The 23,129-nt window shown below is 58.9% G+C and overlaps 3 protein-coding genes across 4 annotated transcripts; 1 reads left to right on the top strand and 2 right to left on the bottom strand.

The window, feature by feature from the left end:
* The first annotated feature begins 4,248 nt into the window (after positions 1-4,248).
* Positions 4,249-7,346, top strand: MPEG1 (macrophage expressed 1). The gene has a single exon (XM_009564086.2). It carries the CDS (start codon positions 4,325-4,327, stop codon positions 6,479-6,481), a length of 2,157 nt encoding a protein of 718 aa, XP_009562381.1. The 5' UTR covers positions 4,249-4,324; the 3' UTR covers positions 6,482-7,346.
* An 892-nt stretch (positions 7,347-8,238) lies between these two features.
* Positions 8,239-17,064, bottom strand: DTX4 (deltex E3 ubiquitin ligase 4). 2 transcript variants are annotated; one of them, XM_054068466.1, is made up of 9 exons: positions 16,653-17,064; positions 12,964-13,696; positions 12,061-12,122; positions 11,770-11,931; positions 11,565-11,626; positions 11,106-11,258; positions 10,248-10,409; positions 9,804-9,893; positions 8,239-9,491 (listed from the first exon to the last, which is right to left on the bottom strand). In XM_054068466.1, exons 1-9 carry the CDS (start codon positions 16,861-16,863, stop codon positions 9,258-9,260), a joined length of 1,869 nt encoding a protein of 622 aa, XP_053924441.1. In that variant the 5' UTR covers positions 16,864-17,064; the 3' UTR covers positions 8,239-9,257. The 2 variants fall into 2 exon arrangements, with proteins under 2 accessions (XP_053924441.1, XP_053924442.1); XM_054068467.1 differs by lacking the exon at positions 16,653-17,064 and adding an exon at positions 14,801-16,642 and having other exon boundaries at positions 8,240-9,491.
* A 3,598-nt stretch (positions 17,065-20,662) lies between these two features.
* Positions 20,663-23,011, bottom strand: CNTF (ciliary neurotrophic factor). Its single transcript, XM_054067453.1, has 2 exons — positions 21,938-23,011; positions 20,663-21,699 (listed from the first exon to the last, which is right to left on the bottom strand). Exons 1-2 carry the CDS (start codon positions 22,049-22,051, stop codon positions 21,226-21,228), a joined length of 588 nt encoding a protein of 195 aa, XP_053923428.1. The 5' UTR covers positions 22,052-23,011; the 3' UTR covers positions 20,663-21,225.
* Positions 23,012-23,129: the final 118 nt, after the last annotated feature.

Here is a 23,129-nt window from a genome sequence, read left to right as displayed (position 1 = left end):
CGACCTCGCGTGCGGAAGCGGCGCCATTAACCACGGAGCGCGCGCGCGCGCGGGCTCAGCCAGTGGGAGCGCTCCCTCCTCGGCACGCTCCCATCGGCAGTCTGCCCGCGCTGAGCGGAGCTGAACGCAGCAGAGCGGAAACGAACCGAGACGAGCAGAGCGGAGCCGAGCCGAACCGTGCCGAGCCGCGCTCACGGGGCTATCACGGGGCACGGGACGCGGGCACTCTGAGCAGGGACAGGGAGGATCCGCGGGGAGACTGGCGGGGACACGGAGTGCTGTCTCTTTCCCAGCCTCAGCCTGCATCCCACTGGCCGCAGGCGGCGGCGGGCGGGGTGGGAGGAAAGGCACGGATGAGCAGAGCCGCGCCGTGGCCGGGCGGAGCCGAAAGAAGCCGAGCGGCGCCGAGCCGAGCTTTGAAATGCACCGCCCGTCCGCTACCTGCCCCGCCCCTCCCGGCTAGTCCGGCCCTGCGCGCCCCCCCCCAGGCTGCAGTACCGCCTGCGGCCGCGGCACGGCAGCACTGAGCCCCCCGTTCAGTCCCGAGCACAGGGTTCCCAGCCAATGGCAGTGCTAGCTGCGGGGCCCGCCTCCCGGACGCTTTCCCAGCGCTGATTGGACACCGCTCTCGGAGCGACGCCTTGCTCATCCGATAGGAGCTGCCAATTCACCCCCCAGCCCGCTCCCCCCCTCGCTGATTGGTTGTCGGGGAGGTCCCGCTACCTCAAACAGTTGTAGTCCTTGAAAATTCAGCTCTGTCTTCTTTGGAGGGTTCAGACTGCATTAAGCTCAATATCACGACGATAAGATTTATTATTGCCAAGTCACAGTTAGTTTAATATCCTAACAGTCAAAAACTCGTTAGTCTTCCTGCACACCAATCTTTTTTTATTATTTTGCTCCCGTGACAGCCAGAAAATGGATGGTGCAGGCCTGCAAGGGCTCAGAAAAACTAAAGGCGGGGGGGGGGGGGCGTTGGATTGCCACCCAGAATCTGATGCAAAGCAGAAACTTATGTCAGTCTGCTGGTCACAGCAGGGTGGTGACAGTCCTCATGCTCCTCTTTCTGGATGTTCGGCAAGCATTGATGGCTTCCCATCTTGCATCCCCTCCCCTCTGATTTCTCCCATACCGTTCCTAGATGGTTCTTTACATTTCCACTTACAGTGAAGACAACCCTGTGACATAGCTACCAAATCCAGCACAATGGCTGCCCAGTCCCCACGCACTCCAGAGGAAAGTCTCCATCTGGGGTAATCGCCCGCAAATTGGAATGGGGAAAAAGGGTGAAGGAGCAGCTTTTGGAAGGGGGAAATCTTTAAACCCTTCTTTTAGTACCGCGCTGCGGCCACACTGCGGCAACACTGAGACCCCGCCCCATTCACCCCGACACCCCGCGTACCGGGTTCCCACGCGGGACACGAACAGGCGGTGAATCGGCCGGAGCAGCAGCTTCCACGGCGCTGCCCGCACAACTCCCTCCCGCTGCCGAGCTCCGGAGCGTCGCAAACCGTGCCTTCCCTCGGGCCGACCCTGACCGAGATGCCGGCGCTTTGGTGGGGTTTCGTACAGCAACCCTCTCAGCTGTAGTACCGGTTTCCGGCCACAGGGTGGCAGCAGCGCGCCGACCATCTGCAGTACTGGGCATGGCCACTCGGCGGCAGCAGCGCCTCACCCTGCTGCAGTAACGACTTCGGCCACGGGATGGCGGCAGCGCAGCGGCCGAGTGCTCCCAGCCCTCGGTCTCACATTGAGCTCCGGTTTCTCTGCTTCACATTGGGACAAAATTCTCCAAGCTTTTCCTAAAAAATAAAACATCAAAGGGGTTGCTTCTTGTAAAAGCATCCTCTCCTCTTTCAAGTTTCTGCCTAGCCAAGAAAAGCTTAAATATCTGTATATACAGGAGTGTATATAACCTGACTCTCTGTGTATTAACATGATATATACACGGTTTTTCAGCAATCCTAGGCAATTTCCATGCTTTGGTGCTGAGCAGTAGTCCAAGTCAGCTGCGGGCTGACACCAGCCTGGGTGGCTGTAGAATACCTCATGCTTTTCTGGTTTACTGTCAGTCCCAGGTGATCCCTGCGCACACTTTGGATCATTGCTCCGTGGTCACAGGCTGTGGGTTGCCTGTTCACCTAGTAACAACCTCTAATTCCTCCCAAAAGGAACTCTGCTGCAAACAGATGTATTTATTAGTGGACCTAAGGCCTTTTCCTAAGTCCATCCACCTTTTACAGCCTGAGCACTGAACTGTGCTGCCTTCTCAGACTAAATTATTCTTAACTTCTGAGTCCTGGGAACTAATAGCAGGACAAGGCTCACACCACTGCAGGGAATCCCAGCTCACAGGAAGCCCCAAGGGATGATGCATGAGCCTGGGGTGCCATAGGGTTGGGATCCATGTGGCCAAGGGTTCCCACCAGACCTGACAATGCGGCCAGAAGCAAGTCCTGGCACCCAGGAGCCTGGGAACAGCACCTACAAGATTTTCCATTGCCTCCATCCATCCCAGGCTCTGCTAGTGTGGGTTGCAGCATTGCTATGGCTTGCCATGAGCAGGACATCCCACTGCCAGGCATTTGATGGCTCTGCTGTTTTCGAGGGGAGGGCTAAACACATTTCCCCCTCCTGTTCCAGCAGCTGCATCTCTGCTGGTGGCTGTCCTCCATTGCTGTCCCTTCATCATCCTCCGGACAATGCCCAGGGCTCAGCCTCCAATGTGCACCAGCCAGTGAGCATGACTTCCTCTTCCACTTCGGCATTTGTTCATTCCATGTGGTGGTCAGGAAGGAAATCTATTCTTTAATTCCCCTATCTAGGCGCAGTGGACAGGTTTTGTCTTGCTCTGCTGCATCTTGGTCACCACAGGACACAATGGCTGACAGCAGCAGATGCAGCATGGAGAAGCTCTGGCTTACATTTGGGAGATGCTCTTGCATGGTGGAGAGACAAAGCAGCTCCTGTTGGCCCCATTGGGCTTTCTTCCCTTCTCTGCTCCCAGGGGCTGCAGCCATCACCAGCTGCAGCTCTTTGCTGAGGTCAGTGAGGTCACCCAGCTTAGAAGTTGGGTGGCAGTGAAACCCATGCCTAGATTTTTTTACGTGAGGTGATCTCACAGACAGCAGTTGACTCCAGCTTTGTGTGGTAGCCTCCAGCAAGGAGCCCCTGCACCAGGGCTTTTCGGCTGCTGTGAGGTCCAGGCTCCACACTGGAACCAGCAAAACCATCCCCGGTAATGTTCCAGTCATCCATCTCCCTGCTCCCAGCATTATCCTGGCAAAAGCACACACACATCTATGGCCCACCCCTCCCATCACCACTCTCGTTTCAGTCTTGTCCCATGCCAGAAGCATCCTGGGAAGAGGAACTAACCAGCAAAAATAGGGGAAGTGAGCCTGTCCATATGGAAAAGGTCACACTTTCACAGCAGAACCTAGTTTAACTGTTTATTCCCCAAAACACACAGCAGCTGCCCTGTGCTACTGAAACCGTGGCTCAGCCATGCACCAGCAGCCCTGGGCAGAGCCAGCTCAGTGCCACTGGGACCCACTTCACACAGCTCAGCAGCCCTGAGCAGGAGGTGCTTTTCCCAGCTAGGGGCACTGCAGACCCTGGAGGAAGAAAAGGAGTGGGGTAGAGGAGGCTACAAAGGGCCCTAACACAGATGTTGGTATGTGGGGATAACCTTGCTGGAGGTTGGACCCTCCAAACTCAGCCTGCTCCAGAGCCTCAGGCAGCCTCTCACCCAAGAGCGAAGGGGCAAACATTGCACTTTCCCCACACTGCACCACCTTCCCGCTTCCTCTCCATGCCTCTGCTACAGAGGAAAGCCTTGGAGTCAGCAGCAAAGCCCACACAACAAGGGCCAGATCTCACCTGCCACGTGAGCAGGACCCCAAGGCTGTGAGGCTGGGGAAAGGTCCCTCACACAGCATGAAGGAGCCACCAGGGTCATCCAGGCGCAGAGTGGTTCATTAGGGGAGTCACTGGTCAAGGGAAACTTCCTGGGCACAGCAAAGAGCTGAAGGAGAGATTCTCTCTGCCCCACCCCCAACAGAGCACCTTTCATGAGAGGAGGGAGCTTTCACAACAGAGAAGCCATGAGTTCCAGGCAGCTCCGCTTTCTGCTCCCCACCTGCACAAGTCATCTCTGCTCAGTCATTTCTCACATTCATCAGTTCTCACTTCTCCTTTCCCCTTTGCTACTTCAACCCCCAAAAGGAGGAACCACCCAGCAGCTGCACCCCCAGACGGCTCATTTCCCTAGCTCCCACCCCACTACTCAGACGTCTGGCAAGTGACCTGCTCCGATCGAGCTATGGGTTGGGTGCTGGGGGGGGTCCTGCTCACCTGGATGTTGATGGCTTGGGTGCAAGGGGTTGAACAGCCCCAGGAGCTGCCCTCCTCTTCCCAGTTTCCAGACTGCAAGAGGGTCCTGAAGCTCCCAAGTCTGGAAGTTCTTCCGGGGGGGGGCTGGGATAACCTCAGGAACTTGGATATGGGCAGAGTCATCAACCTGGGCTATTCACTGTGCAAGACCACAGAGGACGGATCTTACATCATCCCAGATGAGATCTTCACTATTCCTCGCAAGCAGAGCAACCTGGATATCAACTCCGAGATCATTGAGTCTTGGAAAGATTATCAAAGCATCACCTCCACCTCCATCAACCTGGAGCTGTCCCTCTTCTCTGCCATTAACGGCAAGTTCTCCTATGACTTCCACCGGATCAAGACCCACCAAGTGAACGACCGTGCTGTCACTACCCGAGTGCAGGTCAGGAATTTGGTTTACACTGCCAAGATCGACCCCGGGGCAGTCCTGGACAAGGGCTTCAAGACGCAGCTGCTGACGATCGCCAGCCACCTGGAGAACAACCAGACGCGGATGGCTGATTTTCTGGCCGAGGTGCTGGTGCTTAACTATGGCACCCATACCATCACCTCTGTGGACGCCGGAGCCAGCTTGGTGCAGGAGGATCAGATCAAGGCAACCTTCCTGAAGGACAGCTGGGCCACACGCAGTGCTGTCACTGCCTCAGCCGGTGTGGCCTTCCACAGCATCATAGGTGTCAAAACTAGTGAATCCCTGGACATCAGCTCTAGCTTCGTCAAGCAGTATCTGGAGAACCGCACAAACTCGAGGGTTGAGAGCATTGGTGGGACCCCTTTTTATCCAGGCATCACCCTCAAGACTTGGCAGGAGGGGATCAGAAACCAGCTAGTGGCTCTTGACCGCTCAGGGCTGCCCTTGTACTTCTTCATCAACCCCAGGACCCTGCCAGAGCTGCCCACTCCCACAGTGAAGAAGCTGGCCAGGCGAGTGGAGATGGCTATCCGCCGCTACTATACCTTCAACACCTACCCAGGCTGCACTGACGTCACCTCACCCAACTTCAACTTCCATGCCAATGCTGATGACGGCTCCTGTGAGGGTGCCATGACCAACTTCACCTTCGGGGGAGTCTTCCAGGAGTGTGTCAGTCTGGCTGGCCCTGACAGCAGCGTGCTGTGCCGGGCGCTGGAGCAAAGGAACCCCCTCACTGGGGCTTTCTCCTGCCCCACCAACTATACTCCAGTGCTGCTGGGGATGCAGGAGCGGGAGGAAGGCCACAGTCACCTGGAGTGCCATGACAAATGCATCCTGGGCATCTTCTGCCACCGTGAGTGCCGGGATGTCTTCTGGCTTTCTCGGGTGCAATTCAGTGCCTACTGGTGCACTGCTAGTGGGCCACTGGCCCCAGGCTCGGGATACCTCTTCGGGGGGCTGTTCAGCACCCATAGCACCAATCCCATCACTGGTGCCCAGTCCTGCCCCTCAGGGTACTTCCCACTGAAGCTTTTTGATGAGCTCAGGGTGTGTGTGAGCCAGGATTACGAGGGAGGTGGTCAGTATGCAGTGCCCTTTGGGGGCTTCTTCAGCTGCCAGGCAGGGAATCCCTTGGCGGGGCAACACCAGGGCACCACCGGGGACCCCCATGCCAGGAGCTGCCCCCCAGGCTTCAGCCAGCACTTGGCGCTCATCAGCGATAGCTGCCAGGTGGAATTCTGTGTCCAGGCTGGCATCTTCACAGGTGGCTCGCTACCACCTGCCCGCCTGCCACCCTTCACCTGGCCTCCCACCAACCTGCCAGCCATCAATACCGTGCTGGTCACCAGCGAGGACAGTGCCTGGGTTCGGGACGGTCAGAGCCATGCCTGGCGGCTGGCTCAGCCACAGGAGATCCAGCATGCGGCAGAGATGGTGAGGGGCCAGGGGCTGACTGGAGGCAAGGTGGCTGGTGTGACCGCAGCAGTCCTGGCGGGGCTGGCCACCATCCTGGTGACTGTCTGCTACAGCCGACGGAGGTACAAGGCAAGGGGATACCGCACAATGGGTGAAGGGGACAGCCTGGCTGCTGCAGGCCCCAAGAACAGCACTGTGCTGTGTGTGGGCGAGGGGTACCAGCAAGAGCCAGAAGAGCTGATGGTGTGAGCACCCTCTGCTGCAGCTGCCAGGCAATGCCTTGTGCCCCATACTCAGGCAAAGCCTCTGCCCACTCCCTTTTCTGAGGCAAAGCTGCGCAGTGCCACCAGGCCCCTTACTCCTTGCACCCTGGAACCAAGCGTCCCCATCCCCACAGAAGCCCCAGACTCACCTCTCCATGCTCTTGCCCTCTGCTGGATCCACAAGCTCCAGCCTAAAGCACCTGGGTGGCTCCACAGACCTGCAAACATCCCCCCCCCCGGCTGACCACCGTCAGGACACATCACCATCTCCCTCTGCAAGCCCCTGCACCTCCACTGCTGCATCTCCTGGCTCCAACCAGCCCTGCAGCTCTGCGCCCCCACGAAAAAACATGAGCTTCTCCTCCACTGCAGGCTGTGCCCCAGCTCTCCCCCCAAAGCCATAAAAAGGGGACCCAGGGTCCTTCAGCGAGCCACTGGGGACACTGGAGTGCCCAAGGAGAAGGAAACCCTGAGCACAGCCATCATCTTCCCCCGAGGCTGGCCCCAAAAAGGCAGGGGAAGCTGTGCCTCCCCCTGCCTTCCCCTGGCACACAGCAACATCAGCCGCAGTGGAGACCTGCTACCTGTAAAAACGTTGGGTCAGGATGCATGCCAGGGGCCTGACTCCTGCGAAAAGACATCCATCCCTGCGAGCCCAGAGTGCCCCCTTGACCACTGCCAGCACCCAGGGCCAGCAGACGGCTCTGGCGATGCTTCACCTCACCAGAAAGGAGGGAGCAGAAGGGCACAGGCCACCAACTTCTTCCTGCTGTAGCCGGAGGGCAACTCCATGTATATCTATCGGGATAGATATACACGCACATGCAGAGAGGAACGGACCAGTTTTATTGCTGCCGGCAACGGATTGCATAGGCAACACAGCATTAAAAAAGAAAAAAAAGTCATGTTGTGAAGACTGTCATGTTCAGAACCGTCAGGGCGGCACACAAGGAGGGCGGGGAACCCTCCTTCCTCTCCCAGATCACAGTAGGGTTTTGCATAGCTCCAGCCAGGGAACCCTCCTTCCTCCCCCAAATCACAGTAGGGTTTTGCATAGCTCCAGCCAGGGTTTTTCTGCGGGGTGGGGGAGCTGCAGCTCCACTGGCCGCAGAGTCCCAAAAGTCTTTTCCCAGGGAAAGAAGTCTTCTTCCTTGAAGTAGAAAATATCCTGTGCTAAAGAGGGCTGGGGACAGACAGGTGTGAAGAGGCACCAGGGTATGAGCGCCTGTCCCTCCCCAGTGCCCCTCGCTCACCTGGTCACAAAGACGATGGACAGAAGACAACAGAGAGGCCAGGCCATGCAGGGACAGCAAGCAGTCCCTGTCATCCACTTTATTGACACCCACCCCCCTCCACGGGGCGGCAGCTGGTGGAAATGCACCCCCAGGCTGGGGAGAGTTAAAACAGCGACAACAAAAGAACGATGCACAGCAGGAAGTCCCCCTGAGACACCACTGTCCCCAAAAAACAGGAGAGGAATGCAACAAAATGGGGCTCAAAAGGCTCCAGCACCCCTGGGAGCAACAGTGCAGGGCTAGAGACAGCCTGGGCAGCGGTGGGTGCTGCCCCCGACTCCGCTCTCCAACTCCGGGGAGCATTGAGCACAGCCAGCTCCTCCACAATGGCCCCCAAAGCCGTGGAGACCACCCCAGCAGAGGAGGGTCTGAGAGGCCCTGTGAGCTCCCTGCAAGACTCTACGCAACACTTCCCACCTCCCGCCCACACTCCCCTCCCCACGCCCAAAAACATCGTACTGACCCATGGCTGGCCAGCTACCTGCCCCGGAGGACAATGCTGGGTTGCAGTCAGACAGGGAACACCCCTCCACATTTAAACCCAGACCTACACACCACAGCCGCATCATGGGGCACTGACACCTTTGGGACGGGGTCCTCATAGTATGGGAGCAACGCTGCTCCCATCCTGTCCCCAAACAGCACTACCCTCAGTCCCCAGCATCATGTTCTCCTGGCCCCTGGTCCACCACCTATATGTATATATATACGACAAAACCCGAGAACAAGAGGTATATAAAAATTCAACGTGGGGATGCCCCCACACAAATGGTTCAAGGAACCCACTACAGGGGGAGAGGGGGGGCAGGGGGGAAGTGTGCAAGACAGGCCAGGCCATGTTTCCCAACCCCCAGCCCCTCCACAGCACAGGGGCTGCCCAGGCAAGGAGACCCTGCAGGGCACAGTTCAGACACAGCCAAGGGGACAAGGGGGCAGAAGGCTGGGGGGCCCATTGGGGCAGACCAGAGCCCCCTAGCCTCCGTGGACACAGGAGGCCAGGGGAGAGGTACCAGACAGGACAAATGAATGAACAGACGGCTCAGGGACGAGGGACAGTGAGAGGAACTGCCACAGCCCCGACTCTCCTCCCAGCTCCAGGTGGGTATCAGGGGCTAGGCTGGGACCATCCAATGGAAAAGGAAGGAGGGGAGCCTGGCACTCCCCAAGCCTTCGTCATGGCAGCAGCAGGAATAGGACACTGCATCAACCAGAGGGGACAGTAAGGCCAGCATGAAGCCCTGTGTCTCTACAGGGGGAGGTTCCCTACCTGCAGGAGTGAAGGGGATGGCCAAAAGGACCTTCTCCCGCATTCCTGGCCAGCCTGAGGATGCTCCCACTGAGCAGGTGCCACTGGGATCTGGGGGCTCCAGGTGGCCCCTGCAAAGCCCCCAGGCAGGTTTCTCCAGCAGCTTTATCCCAGGGGGAAGTAGACACAGGTGCCCCTTCCCTTGCCTCTCTGCCGCAGTATCAGTCCTTCTCCTGCATCAGGCTCTCCTCCGTGATGCCCTGGGCTGCAAGCTCAGCCAGGACGTTGTCCAGGTAGTTGATGTCAGGGTAGCCGTGGCCAGTGAGGTTGGAGCCAAACTCTGTCTTGTGGTGGATCTCATTCCAGATCACCGTGTCTGACTCGCCGGTGGTGCTGGAGGTCCCAATGGCAAAGATCAAGCGCCGGTCCCAGGCTACCAGCAGCAATTTCAGTACCTGTGGAGGGAAGCGACACAGCAGGCAATAGGACAAATGCCAGGGAGAAGCACCCACTTCTGCTCGGGGCAGCAATGTGGGCAAACCATAGTCAAGCCGTCCCAGGGAGCTTTGGATTCCCAGCACGAAGTCCTATCCCAGCTCCTGCAGAGTGTGCTGGGATGGGCTACAGAGGAAAAACTCCACCCAGATTTGCCTGTGTAAGCCCTAGCTGCTTTTCCTTGTGCACCAAATAGGTGCTTGCTCCCTCTCCCTCCGATACGCCCATAAGCATGCCTGGGTCAGCACAAGCCACCCAGGTGATCCCCTCACCTTTCTGCCCTTCTCACTGTCTGGCAGGTAGCAGTGCCGAGGAAAGCCACGGGCAGTGAAGCTCTTCCCAGGGTTTGGATGCTCCGGTCCCTGCAGTGGTGGAGTGAGAGAGAAAAAAAAAACCTTTAGGAGCTCAGAAGAATGCAGTAACCCCTCCCACCTCACTGGACACAGAGCTGTTTGCTGCTGTGCTGGGCAGCCACGCTCACACACAGTGGCCCTGAACACCACCCTTGTCCCTGCCACCAATACTTTCATGCAGATATACCCCAGACTTCCAACAACATCCTTACAGACAGGCAGCGCCTGAGACATCGTTGAGCCCAGTCCTAAGTCAAGAAACAAACCGCAGTATAACCCAGGAGTGATGCAGCAGTGACAAGGGCCACCAGCCCCCAGAGCAGGCCACCTATGTACCCCCCTGTGCCCAGTGCCAGGCCTCACCTGCACCCCTGGTGGGATGTTGTAGATGATGCGGATGGTTTTACAGTCAGAGTGGCCAGGCAGTGCGTGAGGGATAATGTGATACTCCATCTTCCCTGGGGGCTGTGTCCCGGTCTTCACCCCATAGATGGTTTTGCAAGTGGGACACTGCAGGCTCCCATCCTGAGAGCAGGAAAAGAGAGGAATGTAAAGAATCTGGTATCTTATTGCACAAAGACAGACTAGGCACTTGGTCCCTGAGCAGCGCTAACCTCTGTTTATGTCATGAACACAGTAATTTCCAAAACACCAAAGAAGCAGAAAGGAGGACTGGGAGAGTTTGCTACAGTGACCTAACTAACCAAAAACCTGAGGTCTGCGTTTCTCTTCCTTCTCATTTTTTTACAGTCCTCACTACTTTCCTTACCTCTGCTTTGGGCTTGGGTTTTTGGTTTTTTGTTTTTTTTTTTTTTTAAAGATAATAAATAATAAAAAGCCCTAGGCAATGTGAAACACATTTTCCTGGGAATATTGAGCACAAGGGCCATTTACAGGGGGCTCAGGAAAGCCTACCTGCAGCTTGAAAGGCACTGCCAGATATCTCTGCTCAAACATGCAGGGATCAAAGTTCACCCCACTAACTCTGGGAAGGAGAGCAATTTTGTAAAACTGGGCATAGTGGGTGAAAACACACCCACACAGCCCTGGCTTCCGATTTAGTGGTCCCAAAGTGCTTGCTGCTGATAAAAATTAAATTCTCAACCAGAGCAGGAAGATCCAAGCCCTCCAAGCAGCAGGACTGGAGCACTGTCCTGCTGAGGGCTGAGCACAGCTCACTGAGCCAGTGGCTCAGGCATCACCGGTGCTGCAGTTTGGCACCTTGTTGCCATTGTTGTACATGGCCACCAGGCAGTGGAGGTGGAAGACGTGGCCGCATTTCACCAGCTTCCCCACCAGGTCGGGCTTGACAGCTGGCTGGGGTCCCTTGTAGCCAGAGGGTGCAGAGAGGCGCTCCATGCAGATGGTGCAATCCTGCAAGGAAAGGGAGGAGAGGGATCAGGCAGATGAATGTAGCCAGAACCTTGCCGAGGACAAGGGGCTGATGAGCTGCCCTGCTCTTGCCAAGGTGCCACGCCATCACCCTGGACCAGTGCAGGGGCTGGCCGCAACACACATACAGCGCACAACCCCTCTTTGGAGGGGAACAGGGACAGGGCAGGACCATGAGGAGTAGCAGGAAACCCCAGCACCACATGGGTGTACTGCTTGTGTCCCCGGTCCCTGCTCCCAGAGCAAAGCACACCGCAGACACCCCAGAGCAACCCCCACTGCTCGCACCTCATCTGGCGGATGCCGCACCTTCTGCAGGTATTTCTTCAGTACCTCCTCTGGGGTTTTACCTGCAGGACAGCAAAGAGTCAGAGGGGCTGGAGGGCAGCCCAGGTAAACCCACTGCTGGGGGCAGCAGGAGGGGATGAGGGCAGAGGAACCAGGTAGGGAAATGGGGACAGGAACAGAGGTCAAGTGGTACAGTGCCTCTCACCCTTCTTGGCCTGCTTCTTGGTGGTCTTGCGGCAGGTGTGGGAGATGCCAGGGATGGACTGGATGTCACTTTTGCTGACGGGCGGGGGGTGGAGCACCAACTTGGGGGGCCGTGTCAGGCAGACGGGCAGTCCGGCAGCACTCATCAGGATCCCTGTGATCCCTGGGTGAGGGGGTTTGGAATGACACTGATGAACCAGTGTCACCCCAAACACCAGAGGTTGCCCAAAAGCCACCCTTGCTGGGGCTGGCTCCCTCCTGGGGAGGTCACTCACTGGGTGCCTACCCTCACCTGCCAGCGCTGGGTTGACAGGGCTGGAGCCGGTGAGGTTCTTCACGGGAACAGTGGGGACCCTGCAAGGAGCCAGCAAAAACCACGTCAGATCAGCAGTGGGCACCCACATCCCCCAGGGCCAGACAATAGTTGCCTGAGCAACTGCTCGGGCCCTGGCTGGAAACAGAGAATCCCCCCACGGGTCGATGTGCTTCTTCCCCCCCCCCCCCCCCCCCCCCCAGCCTTTTCTCCTCTCCTGCTCTTTAGATACCCCATCTGCATCTGCATTCACGGCCCTTTTGTCACCACTCCCTGGGCCTGTCGGTCTGTTGGGTTTTTTTCCCTCTTTCCTCCTATGGCAAGGCTGCTGCAGCTTCCCCCGCCCCCAGCCTCCCCTTGGGGCTCTCTTCCATGGGAAAGTTTCCCATCGGGTCAGAACTGGAGGGAAGGGGGAGGATGGAGAGGGAGAGGAAAGGGGCCAGGCTGCAACAGAAGGCTGACAGCAAAGCCAGACAAAGGGGAAAAACAGTCTCATTAAAGGACCAACCCCTCGAAAAAATGTACTTTTGGAGGACGGGGGTCTGGAGGGACCCCTTCTCATGGGGCCTGAAGGGTTTTTCTTTGAGCCTTTTGCAGTCCATCACCCATCCTCTGCAACCAAAGAAAGAACAGCCACAGCCTCCTCATTGAGATGCACGAGCCACATCATCCCCACTCCAGTCCCCCGACAGCTGTGGGGAAGGCAGAGGCCTGGCAGAGCCCTCTGTCCCGGGGAGACTGGGGTCTGCTGCAGTCCTTTTCCCATCAGGCCCAGGGTGGCAGCACCCCTGCAGGGGGGAGCCCCGCAGGGAGGGGAAAAAAAAGCACGTTGCCCTTGTTCTCCCTCCAAACGCCCTCTTGCTCACACATGACAGGACTCACCCAGAGGCAATGAGCACCCGGGACTGGGCGATGGCCAGGCGCTGGAGGTGGCTCCGGTTCAGGCTGCCAAGGCCAGGACGGGATGTTTTGCTGCTGCCTGCACCGGGGGGGCTGCTGGTGGAGCTGGCTGAGCTCAGGGCAGGCGTGCTGGCTGCCTGCCGCCGGACCCCTTGGGCTGCCAGTGGCTTCAGCAAGCCACGCACCGTGGCTGTACCATCGGGTGCCTTGGTCCCTGAGGCCAGTACTGGGGCTTTGGGGGCAGCCGGTGGTGCCGGGGGTGCCTTGCGGGGCTGCAGAGTAGTGGTGCCAGCGCCAGCAGTTGACACAGTGGCTTTGACGCTCATGACCAGGAGGCACTGGGGACAGGCGCAGGCAGGGACTGGGGGTGCTGCCGCCGCTGCTGCTGCCCCAGGGCTGGCTGGCCAGGATTGCGACTTGGGCAAGGTGCCCGAGACCAGCGGGTAGACCATGTCAAGGCGGCGGCGGACACGGCGCTTGCGCTGGGTCTGCCGGTTGATCTGGCCCATGGTGGCAAAGTCGATGACGTAACAGAAGCCGATGGCACTCAGGTCCACCCAGGGGTGCTGCTTCTCATAGGCACGCTGGATGGTGATACCCACATCCATGTCATAGGGTGTCCATGATCCGCTGTCATTTTCCCACTCCCATACAACTCCCTTGCCTGGCGCCGATGACGGGTCGTAGTAGCTGCGCCGGACAGGGCGGATAGTGCCTGAGGGAGGGTGAGAGATGTGGTCAGGCCCTGGCGCCAGCACCCACCTGCAAAACCACCCCAACCTGCCCCACCGGTGCCGTTTGCACAGGGACAGGATGGCTTTCTGCTCCCCCTGCCAGGCAAGTGGCTGCCTTGATTCCCCCTGGCCACTGCCTGCAAAGCTGCCTGTCACTGGCACACCGGAAGGGCCGAGGAGCCCCTGGCCTGTACACGCATGGCACTAGGGTGCACGCACAGTGCAACCAGGGTGAGGGAAGGGCAGATTTCAACACATCAGGCTACAGTAGTGGCTGTACTCCCAGTGCCGGCATGCAGCCACTCAGCCCTAACGGAGAACCAGAGAACCACAAGCTTGACCGCTCCAACCTCCTCCCCAGTGATCTCCTGTGGGACCTGATGAACACAGGCACATAGGCACTGGACTCCGAGTGCTCACCAGGACCCTGTCTCACTCTCAGCTCCAGAGCAGAACAGGAGAACAAAAGATGTAACGGGCAGCTCTGAGCCCCACAGCAGTGACACACACAGGCACCTACACAAGCAAGGGAGTGGGGTTCACACCAGCCCCACTGCCTGCAGCTGCCAAACTGGCCTGCGATGAAAATCCAGCCTGCGTCACGGGGAAAATCCCTGTGAGGCCAAGCAAAGGAGTTCAAGAGGGGCCCCGTGCCCAGCTCCTGCTCCCCCATCAGCAAGTGTTAGGAGTGGGACGAGAGCACAAACCATGAAGGCTTTGTTGCTCACATCCTTATTTTTCCCAGGCGTTTCCTTTTCCACTGGTCCCAGTCGACTGGGACACATTCAAAGCACAAACACAAATTTTGGAAACTCCTACAATGGGGAGAAAGCCTTCTTCTTTGGGATGTTTCACAGCACAGCAGGGCAGGCTTATGGCCAGGCTCAGCCTGAGGACCCCATCTTGATGAGCATGCTGCTACTGCCCAGAGCTGTTTGTATCGTAGGTGGGACGCACTCGTGAGCATCGCTGCCTCCGTGCTCTTCTGCAAAACCCCAAGGCTCAGCCCTGCTGCCAGCAGGAGGAACAAGAAAGCTCAAAGAGAAGAAATAATAAGACTGCTTCTTCAGCTTTCCACCACGTGCCTTGCAAAGTCTGCAAGAATTTCAGTCCCTTTTCATCCCCTCCTCTCCACCAGGAGCAGCCACCACTGGCGGTCCCCACGTAGCACCACAAAAAAAATGAGCTAAGAAGGAAAAAGCTGTTTATTAGCACTAATGACAGGCGCACATCAAGCACCCCACTACAGCAGTGCCAGGGCACCCCATCCCACAAAGGGGCACCCAGGAGAGGAAAAGCACCAGCACTGGCAACACGAATCAGGGATGGAGGGGAGCGGGACAGTTATTTATCCTAATCCGGCGTGAGACGGGGAGGGCAGCAGTGGTGGCATGTGGCATCTGGCGGTCCTCAGTGGTGTGGGAACGCTGTGCATTCCCCCAGCCCAGCATGGCCAGCCGGCCTCCCATTCAGCAGGGGAAGAAAAGGGACAATAGCTATTCAGGGCTTGCCAGGGTCGCGACCCCCCCAATCAGAGCTGTTTAATGACCCAAAATACCAACATCCCCAGCAACCCAGGCAGAGACAGAACAATCCCCCTTTCAGGCCTCCTCCCTGGGCTACAATGGCCCTCAGAGACTGGCCCCCCACCCTGCTGCAGAGGTCCTAGTCCCCACACCCCGGCAGAGCAGGGTCCTTGCCAGCCTCAAGGTTAGGGGGGAAGGAGGACAAAAGAGGGTGTCGGGCAGCCCGCTGCACTTCCCATCACAGGGACGTCGGCTGCTCCCCTTCTCATGGCCACCACAGGGGTGCTGGGGGGGCACAAATCTCTGTGCCAACCTCATGGGCGCCTTTGCCCCAGTCCCAGACGCTCCGCAGGGTCCACTACCTTTGGAAATCCTCCACATGCCCACCACCCTCTGGAACACCACGTCTACTCATGGTGCCCCTCACCTGAAATCCCCTCCTCAACCTGTCCAAGCCCCCGCACTGGGGAACCCCCAAACTGTGCCCTCCCTGAGCATGCCTGTGCTGCTCGTGCCCATCCTGGGCACCTCCGTGGGCTGCCGTGACCCAGGGCGGGTTTTGGCCCCTCAGCACCAGGCCTGTGGGGGCTGATGGCAGCTCGGAGGTGGCACAGAGGGAGCTGGGCACGGCGGAGCAGGGCACTGGGACAGATTCTGCACACGAAGGGACTGCAAGCTGGGAGAGGAAAAGGCTGTAGTGTACAACAGGGCCCACAGAGGAGCCCAGGAAGCATGACCCCATAAGGGACTAGGAATGCGCGGGCAGCAGGGGATGCAGTGAGTGGCACAACACACACTGGCAGCTGGCGACCCCGGGCAGCGTAGAGTACGGTGAGCACCGGGAAAGCCAGGTGTGAAGGCACAACGCACGCTGGCAGCGAGCAAGCCCAGCAGCGCGGGACTGGGCAGCGAGGAGCAGAGCCGTGCGATTGCGGGGCAGGTAGAGCAGAGCGGAACAAGGAAAATCCGGATGCAGAACGGGACCGGGCGATGCAATCCAGGATCTGATCCCAGCAGCACAGCCAGCGAGGAGACGGCAGAGCGGGCAGAGGGGACCGGGAAAAGCTGTGAGGAACAGCCCAACGCCGGATCACGCAGTGCAATGCAGCACGGGACCGGCGGCAGCGCCGTGCGAGAGGGCACCCCGCAGGGGAGCGCCGCTCCGGCGACACGCGACAAGGGACCAGGAAAAGCAGGGCAGATCCCGATCGGTCCGGTCGGGCAGGAGAGCACCTGAGCGGGCCGAGCACACAGGGAGAGCGCAGCGGTGCGAGACCAGCGGGGCAGCTCCGGGCCGGGGAGCCGGGCGGGACCGCCGGGCAGCGCCGCGCAACGCCCGTGCGGGGAGTCTCGGCAGCGGGGCCGGAGCGGTGCGGGAGCCGCCCGGAGGCTTGACGTGGGGCCGACTCACCGGTGTCCTGGCGGAACTGGTGCATGGACTGCAGGTCGATGATGTAGGGCGCCAGGCGGCTGTCGGCCTGGCCCAGCACCACGCTGCCGCCCGCCCGCGGCCCGGCGCGGGCCACCGCCTCGATGTGGTGGCTGACAGCGGGGCTGTAGGGCCGCCAGCGCCCGTGCTCGTTCAGCCATTCCCACACCACCACGGCCGAGGCCAGCAGCATGGCCGCCCCCGCCCCGCGGCCACCGCCACCGCCGCCGCCGCCGCCCGCATGCTCGGCGCAAGCTCTGCTCGCCCCGCCCCGCGGGAGGGGCAGGGCCCACCGGGCACCGGAGGGGGGCGGTGAGTCGCTGCCCGGCCCCCCTCCACGCAAGCCTGGGGCCCCTCAGTGTACCCCACTCTGCAGCCCAAAGACCCTTCGCCGCCCCCCAAACATCCATCCTGCGGCCCTGGAACCTCCCAGTGCTCCAAGCACCCCTACCCCGCGTCTCTGGGCCCTCGAATGCTCCCCACACGCCCATCCTACCCCCCTGGGGCCCCCCAGTGTCCCCCAGAGCTCTACCCAAACCACAGCCGGGGTCCCGCAGGGCAGCCCCTCCCTGCCCGATGCCCCAACCCCAAAGCCACCCACAACGGGAAACAGGGTAACCCCAGCTCTCCTTGCTGCCGACCACGGTTCCGTTTCCCTGGGAAGTGTTTTTCGGGGAGATTTCACACAGCTCTAGCCTGGCATGAGGGTGCAAATCCTTGCACACGCCCCTTGGCCCCATGCGTGGCTCAGCAGCCAATGGCTTTGCGGTGCAAACTGAATCTGGCGCAAGCAACAACCAAGTGCTCCTGCTGCAGTGCAACACGGGTGCCTCTGCTTTACAGTGGCTCCCTGGGCCCAGAGCAGCCGGTGCTGGCCCTTCCTCACAGCCCAAAAAACGTCCCTCCTGAGCTCATTCTTCTGCCTTTTTTTTTTCTGCATTTTTCTTTAATATTAAACAAAACACCCATCATTGCCCACGCAAATTGTATCCATGTCCCATGTCATGCGTTTCCCAGCAGCAGCAAATCCTGATCCATGGTCCATTTCAGCCCAGAGTGTGGCTCATCCCGGAACCCAGGGACCCGTGGTGCTGCTGCAGGATATCACCCAGCTCCTCTTCTGACAGACCTGCTTCCCAGGCACTGTGAAGCCCGAGCATCCACCAGCGGCACTTGCAGTGAGGAACCATCAGGCAAGATCTATACAGAGGGAAAAAAAGAAGGGAAGGAAAAAAAAAGGGGAAGAACCAAGTGGGAGCCGGGTGTGAGTGCCACAGTGAGAAGGGAGGAGGCGCGCTACAGAATCTCTCCTTTTTCCAGCTTGCTCTCAGAGAAAGGCAGGGCCATGCTTCAGGTGTGTTTTCTCGCAAGAAGGTAGGGCTCCCAGCCTTTCCCAGGATGGCAGCACAGCAGCAGAGAGCAGCTCCTCTGGTTCTCACCTGCTCCTCTATGGCATGCAAGTGCAGCCGAGGCCACAGTGGGGAAACCCAGGGAAACCCTTTCCGCTGACTCAGGCGGAGGAGAAGATTTTCCTGCTATTAAAAAGGAAAGTGTTGGTAAACATTTTCACACTGCCCCGCCTCAGGAGCAAAAAGTCAGGAGCCAGCGCTGCGATGCTGGCAAGGAGAAGGTTGATCCGGTAGGACTGGCATGGCTCAGTCCCTCCTGCCTCCGGAGCGTGGGGGAGGTGAGGGGTGAATTTGTTCCCTCCCAGCACCAAGCACCGATGCCAGCACCCAAGTATAGGCATGCCCAAGGTTAGGGAGCAGCCATGGTTGGCTTAAAACCCTTCCAGCCCCACAAAGCATGCCCAACCCAACCATGTGTGAAGCCCAAACATCTATTTTTTAAATTAAACATATCCATAGGTTGGTTTTGGAGGCTCCTTCCCTGCTGCAATTCAGGAGTGCAGCCCCTGCCTGTTCCCTGTTCTCAGTAGCACTGCAAATCCTATCTCTCTTCCCAAAGCACAGCTTCAGATGGGTTTTCAGCTTACAGGAGGCCACTCAAGGTCTGCAGAGGCGCTGGCCATGCAGGTACGATTGTCTTCCCTTCAAACTCTTCATTTCTGCCTCCAGAATCAACAGCTTCAGTCACCTCCAGCCACCTGGATCAACTGAACTTCAGCCTGTGGCAATGCAAGTCTAAAGGGTGTCCTTTGAGAGGGAGCTCGGCTGTTGGATGCCCCTGTTCTTGACAAATCAATTTACTAGTGATTCTCTTCAGAGCTGCAGCTGAAAAATATCATTAAAACCTAGCAGGCTCAGACGTCACCACCCCTCTGCTTCATGGTGGGGGCTTGCTGTCAGGGAATCCTTTAGACCTGGAGCCTCTCACTCTGCCAGCCCATAGAGGTGTGGGTTAGGGTTTGTTTTTCACGTTGTTTCTGGCGACTATGGCCATTTCAAAGCATTGCGGGTGCTTTGCAAACACAGACACACCCAGCGCCTCTGGCAAGCTGGCAAGGAAGGAATAAGAAAGGTTGCAAAAGTAACGATTTGCACTGCTGAGTGCAGCCCAGGGAAGCCCATGGGGCAACATCATCACCCACGTTCCATCCTCAGTGGTGCTTCAGTTCTCAGAGTGTGATTGCAGCAGGCTGTGCTCGCCTTGCCCCTCCGCCAGCAGCTGATCTGGAAAGATCGAGTTGCACAGCCCCGTGCTGGGGCTGGGGCCAGATCCCTTGGGATGTGAAGGTCACCTCGTACCGGGGCTACTGCAGCAGGAGAAAAGGGGTCTATTACCACCTGCATTTATCTCAAGGTTCAGAGACAGAGGTGCAGTGTTTGGGATGTATGTACCTGCCTTCAGGATGGCAAGGGGCAGTGAGTGGGCAAGGGTGTGAGCACCCAGCCACTGCCGAGCATGAGGGTGCACAGGGAGAACAGCAAGATGGCTTCAAGCACAAAAAGCAGACAAGACTGGGAGAAACACTGGCTGGGAAAGGGGCTCATTTTGACTACTCCTGAAAAAAAGTAAAGGCCAGAAATCATTATTCCCAAGTGCAGGGAAGCAGAAATATTGCAAATAATCTGGTCTGAGCTGCAAAGCTGAGGTCAGGCAATGAGTGGTGATGGAGAATGTGCACCTTCTTCCTCTTGGGCATCTCCCTCAAAAACATGGCCACCACCAAATTCCCTGAGCCCATGGGACAGCCCTAGCCCCACAGCCCCACTTGCCCTGACGTGGCCAGCAGGGGGGGAAGGGTGGGTGCCAGGCCAGCCCTGCCTCAGCATCACCATTTGTCCTCCTGTGCTGCCCAGGACGCCCACGCAGCCGCCGCTGGTGCTGAAGCAGGCACTGTGCCTGATGCCACTGCCACCTACCACAACAAAGCTCCTTTGTGCAGGGCTGGCCACGCATGGCCCCAGCCTCCTCCTCACCCAGTACCCCCAGCAAACCCTTGCACTGCTTTCCCTCTCATGGGTCAGGGACAAAAGCAGGGCCACACCAGGATGGGGCATAACCACAGTGACTCCCCCATGTCCTCATCTTCCCACCAACTCAATCCCTTTCAACCCCAGCTCCTTCATATTCCTCCTAGCAGGTCCTCTCTCCCCTATATCTCTCCCCACCCAGCCCCCAATCAACCCTTCCCCAGGGTGGGAACGAGGCAGCCCAGGGTCTCCGGGAAGGCTGAGCCTCGCTGTCCCACTCGCCCCAAGAAGTCACATCACCTTGGCTGATCTCCCAGCCCTTTTATTCACTTGTCAGCCATCACATCCATTCAGCAAGAAAACCACAGCTTGGGCAGCTGCGCAATCTTGCACAGCATTCCCCTTTGCAGGGCAAGCAATGCGTCTGGGGCCGTGTAATCCTCCATGCTGCCCATGCCACTTCCAGTCCCAAAATAAACCCTGGAGGCACAAACCTCCTTGCAGAGGGTCTTCTGAATCACAGCCTCCAGTTAAAGGATTCTCTCCATTACTTCATTGGAGCACTAAAAGAAATTCCCCTGACAACTCCCTCCCTCCCACCCTGAAAACCCCCAAGCAGTCAGAGCAGGGATACAATGCACAGAATTGGAGCAGGCAGGAGTCCATGTGAAGGAGGCAAGGCCTTGCATTTCACAGCCGGGAGGCAAGTCCCAAGTCTCCTTTCACCAGGCTGCATTTCTCTGTCCTTTCGCTCCCACCATGCCTCCACAAGATTCCCGAGGCAGGTTCCATCCCTCAGAGACAGCACTGGCCATGCTAGGCAGCGGCTGGATTGCAAAGAGAAGGGTAGCACTGCCGCAGCCGGCTGAGAGTCACTGTCCCCAGCCCTGGGGTGGGCTGCGGAGCTGCTTCCTGGGGGATAATCCCATCCCACTGCAGGCAGAGCCTGAGCCACGATAGAGGTCACCTCACCTGGGGATTCGTGCTTTGCCAAGGTGAAGTGTGGCCCGTGCCTCAGCTTCCCCACAGGGAAAGGGGTGTGGCATGGCCATTGTGGAGGTGAGTGACATGGTTCCTCCCATCTGCCCCACTCCAGGAACAGCCCCTCCGCAGGAGTGGGCCAGCAGACCCCTGGCTGTACCCCAGTGGGACCCCAGCCCCCTGCCTTGCAGCTACCCTCACGGGCTGTCAGGCGGGCTGGGAGCCGAGCCGCTGCCCTGGCTGGCCTTGGCGAGCTGCCGCAGGTCCCGTGTGGACCTGAGTGCCCACTGGGCCAGCTCCCGCAGCACGCGCAGGCCACGCAGCTTCCTCTCAAAGAGGCTGACAGGGGGTGGCGGGGGTGACTCGGCCCCCTCCTCGCCAGGCGGCCCGTGGCTCTCCAGCCGCAGCAGCTCCTCGAGGTGGTAGGTGAAGGCCGAAACCTGGAGCAGGATGGCTGCCAGCGCGCGGCCCAGGGCCGTGTCTGCCTCACCCAGCTGCTCCCGCTGCTCCTCCAGCATCTGGGCCAGCAGTGCCCGGAATGCCCGGTACGCCGCCAAGTTCTCCAACAGCCGCTGGGTCCCTGTTTGCTCATCCCAGCGCTCCACTGCGGCCACTGGCACACCCTCCACCGCTGCCACGCTGGCTGAGGCATCCAGGCCCTGTCGCTCCACCTGCGGGGTGAGATCAGAGATCAGCGGAGAAATGGGGGACCCCATCCCCTGGCTCCAGGGGCCCCAGAGTAGCCGACCTGGAGGCATCCAGGGTACTGTGGGACCAGGTGCTCCAGGCTCACCCAGATACTCCATCATTCCACCCCCCCATCCCTACTATGGGCCAGAGCCAGGAGCCCCCCAGACCTTGGGAGTGATGGCCGCTCCACCAGCAGCCAAAGGGAGCCGGAAAACTCACATAGGCATCCAGGAGGTTGATGACATCCAAGCGCATCTTTCCAGCCAGGCGGATACCCCGGTTGCATAGGTCGTTGTGGCGGAGGGTGGCGGATGGGCTGTCGGCTGCCGCCATGGCTGGGCAGCAGTCACGGGCATCCAGCTTGCGGCACAGCGCCTGCCCGGCCCGGGGAGGACAATCCCTTGCTGAGCTGGTACATTCCAGCCGGGAGCTCCACTCACACGTCTGCTGGCCTGGCTCTCCCCCTCTTCCGCGCCTGGGGCCTGGCACGACGCTGCAAATTCCCGCCTCTGGGATCAACAGCAACAGATCATTTCCCTAATTCCCCCATGCTTTGCCACCCAAAGCGCCTTGCCCAAATGGTCTCACCCGGCAGCAGCAGGCTCCCAGCCCTGTCTCTGACCCATTCCGCCCTCCCTGCCGCTCAGGGAGAGCAGCAGTACATGCTAATTCCCCCAGCTCATGCCAGAGTGCAGGAAACCACTGCCGGGAAGAGGAGAGCAAAGCCCAGACATTGCTCAACACCTCAGATGGGGCAGCATGGGCGCCTGAGCAGGGCAGAGCGTGGGGGTTCCAGCATGGACAAGAGGGGAGCCCCGAACCAGAGACCAGCGCTAGCACCAGCCACAGCCCCACAACCTCCAGCCTTCCCATTCCACTTGGCTGTGCAGGACTGGGTCCTCCAGTTCTAACCACTCTTCCCAGAGGCATCCTGACCCAATGCAGGGCTGCAGATGGGGAGGAGGCCCCAACCCCCACCACAGGTGAGCTGCACACACCATGACAAAAACAGCCCTTGAGGTTGGTTTGGTTTGTCCTCAGTACGTTTATTTTGGTTACGGATTACCCAGATTAAGAGAAAAGAATAGGAGTTGAAAAGTAGTTTCCCTTCAGCATAACAGTACACCAAGCCCTGTCCCAGACAGGCTGGGGAGCTGCCCTGGTCCCCAGCCCAAGCCCCAGCACCCAACAGCATCATTACCATGTGGTGGCTATTGCAAAAAGGGCTGTTGAGCTCCAGGAGCTCCTGGCTCTGGCTGGCACAGCACCTGGTCCAAACCTGCACCCAGGGCCCCTGGAGAGAGGGAGGCTCCTGCCTGTGCTTCTGTCCGTGCCAGACACAGTGCCCAAAGCTCTCCAGGGTGCCAGAAGCAGGGAAGGGCCCTGTGCCACCTCTATTCCCTCCCCAGGA

This window comes from Cuculus canorus, chromosome 5, assembly GCF_017976375.1.
Source record: "Cuculus canorus isolate bCucCan1 chromosome 5, bCucCan1.pri, whole genome shotgun sequence".
Classification (NCBI taxonomy): Eukaryota; Metazoa; Chordata; class Aves; order Cuculiformes; family Cuculidae; genus Cuculus; species Cuculus canorus.
The sequence above is the reverse complement of the archived record's forward strand: the minus strand, read 5'-3'. Positions and strand labels throughout refer to the sequence as shown.

Bases quoted from the DNA above. Each gene is read 5' to 3' on its own strand.
- MPEG1 (XM_009564086.2), top strand. From the start codon at position 4,325: ATGGGTTGGGTGCTGGGGGGGGTCCTGCTCACCTGGATGTTGATGGCT.
- DTX4 (XM_054068466.1), bottom strand. From the start codon at position 16,863: ATGCTGCTGGCCTCGGCCGTGGTGGTGTGGGAATGGCTGAACGAGCAC. The intron at 11,259-11,564 runs GTGCGAGCAGTG...CTTTCCTTGCAG, and splicing joins TGCGGCATCCGCCAGATGAG to GATTGCACCATCTGCATGGA. The intron at 9,894-10,247 runs GTGAGGCCTGGC...CCACCACTGCAG, and splicing joins ACATCCCACCAGGGGTGCAG to GGACCGGAGCATCCAAACCC.
- CNTF (XM_054067453.1), bottom strand. From the start codon at position 22,051: ATGGCGGCAGCCGACAGCCCATCCGCCACCCTCCGCCACAACGACCTA. The intron at 21,700-21,937 runs GTGAGTTTTCCG...CTCACCCCGCAG, and splicing joins TCAACCTCCTGGATGCCTAT to GTGGAGCGACAGGGCCTGGA.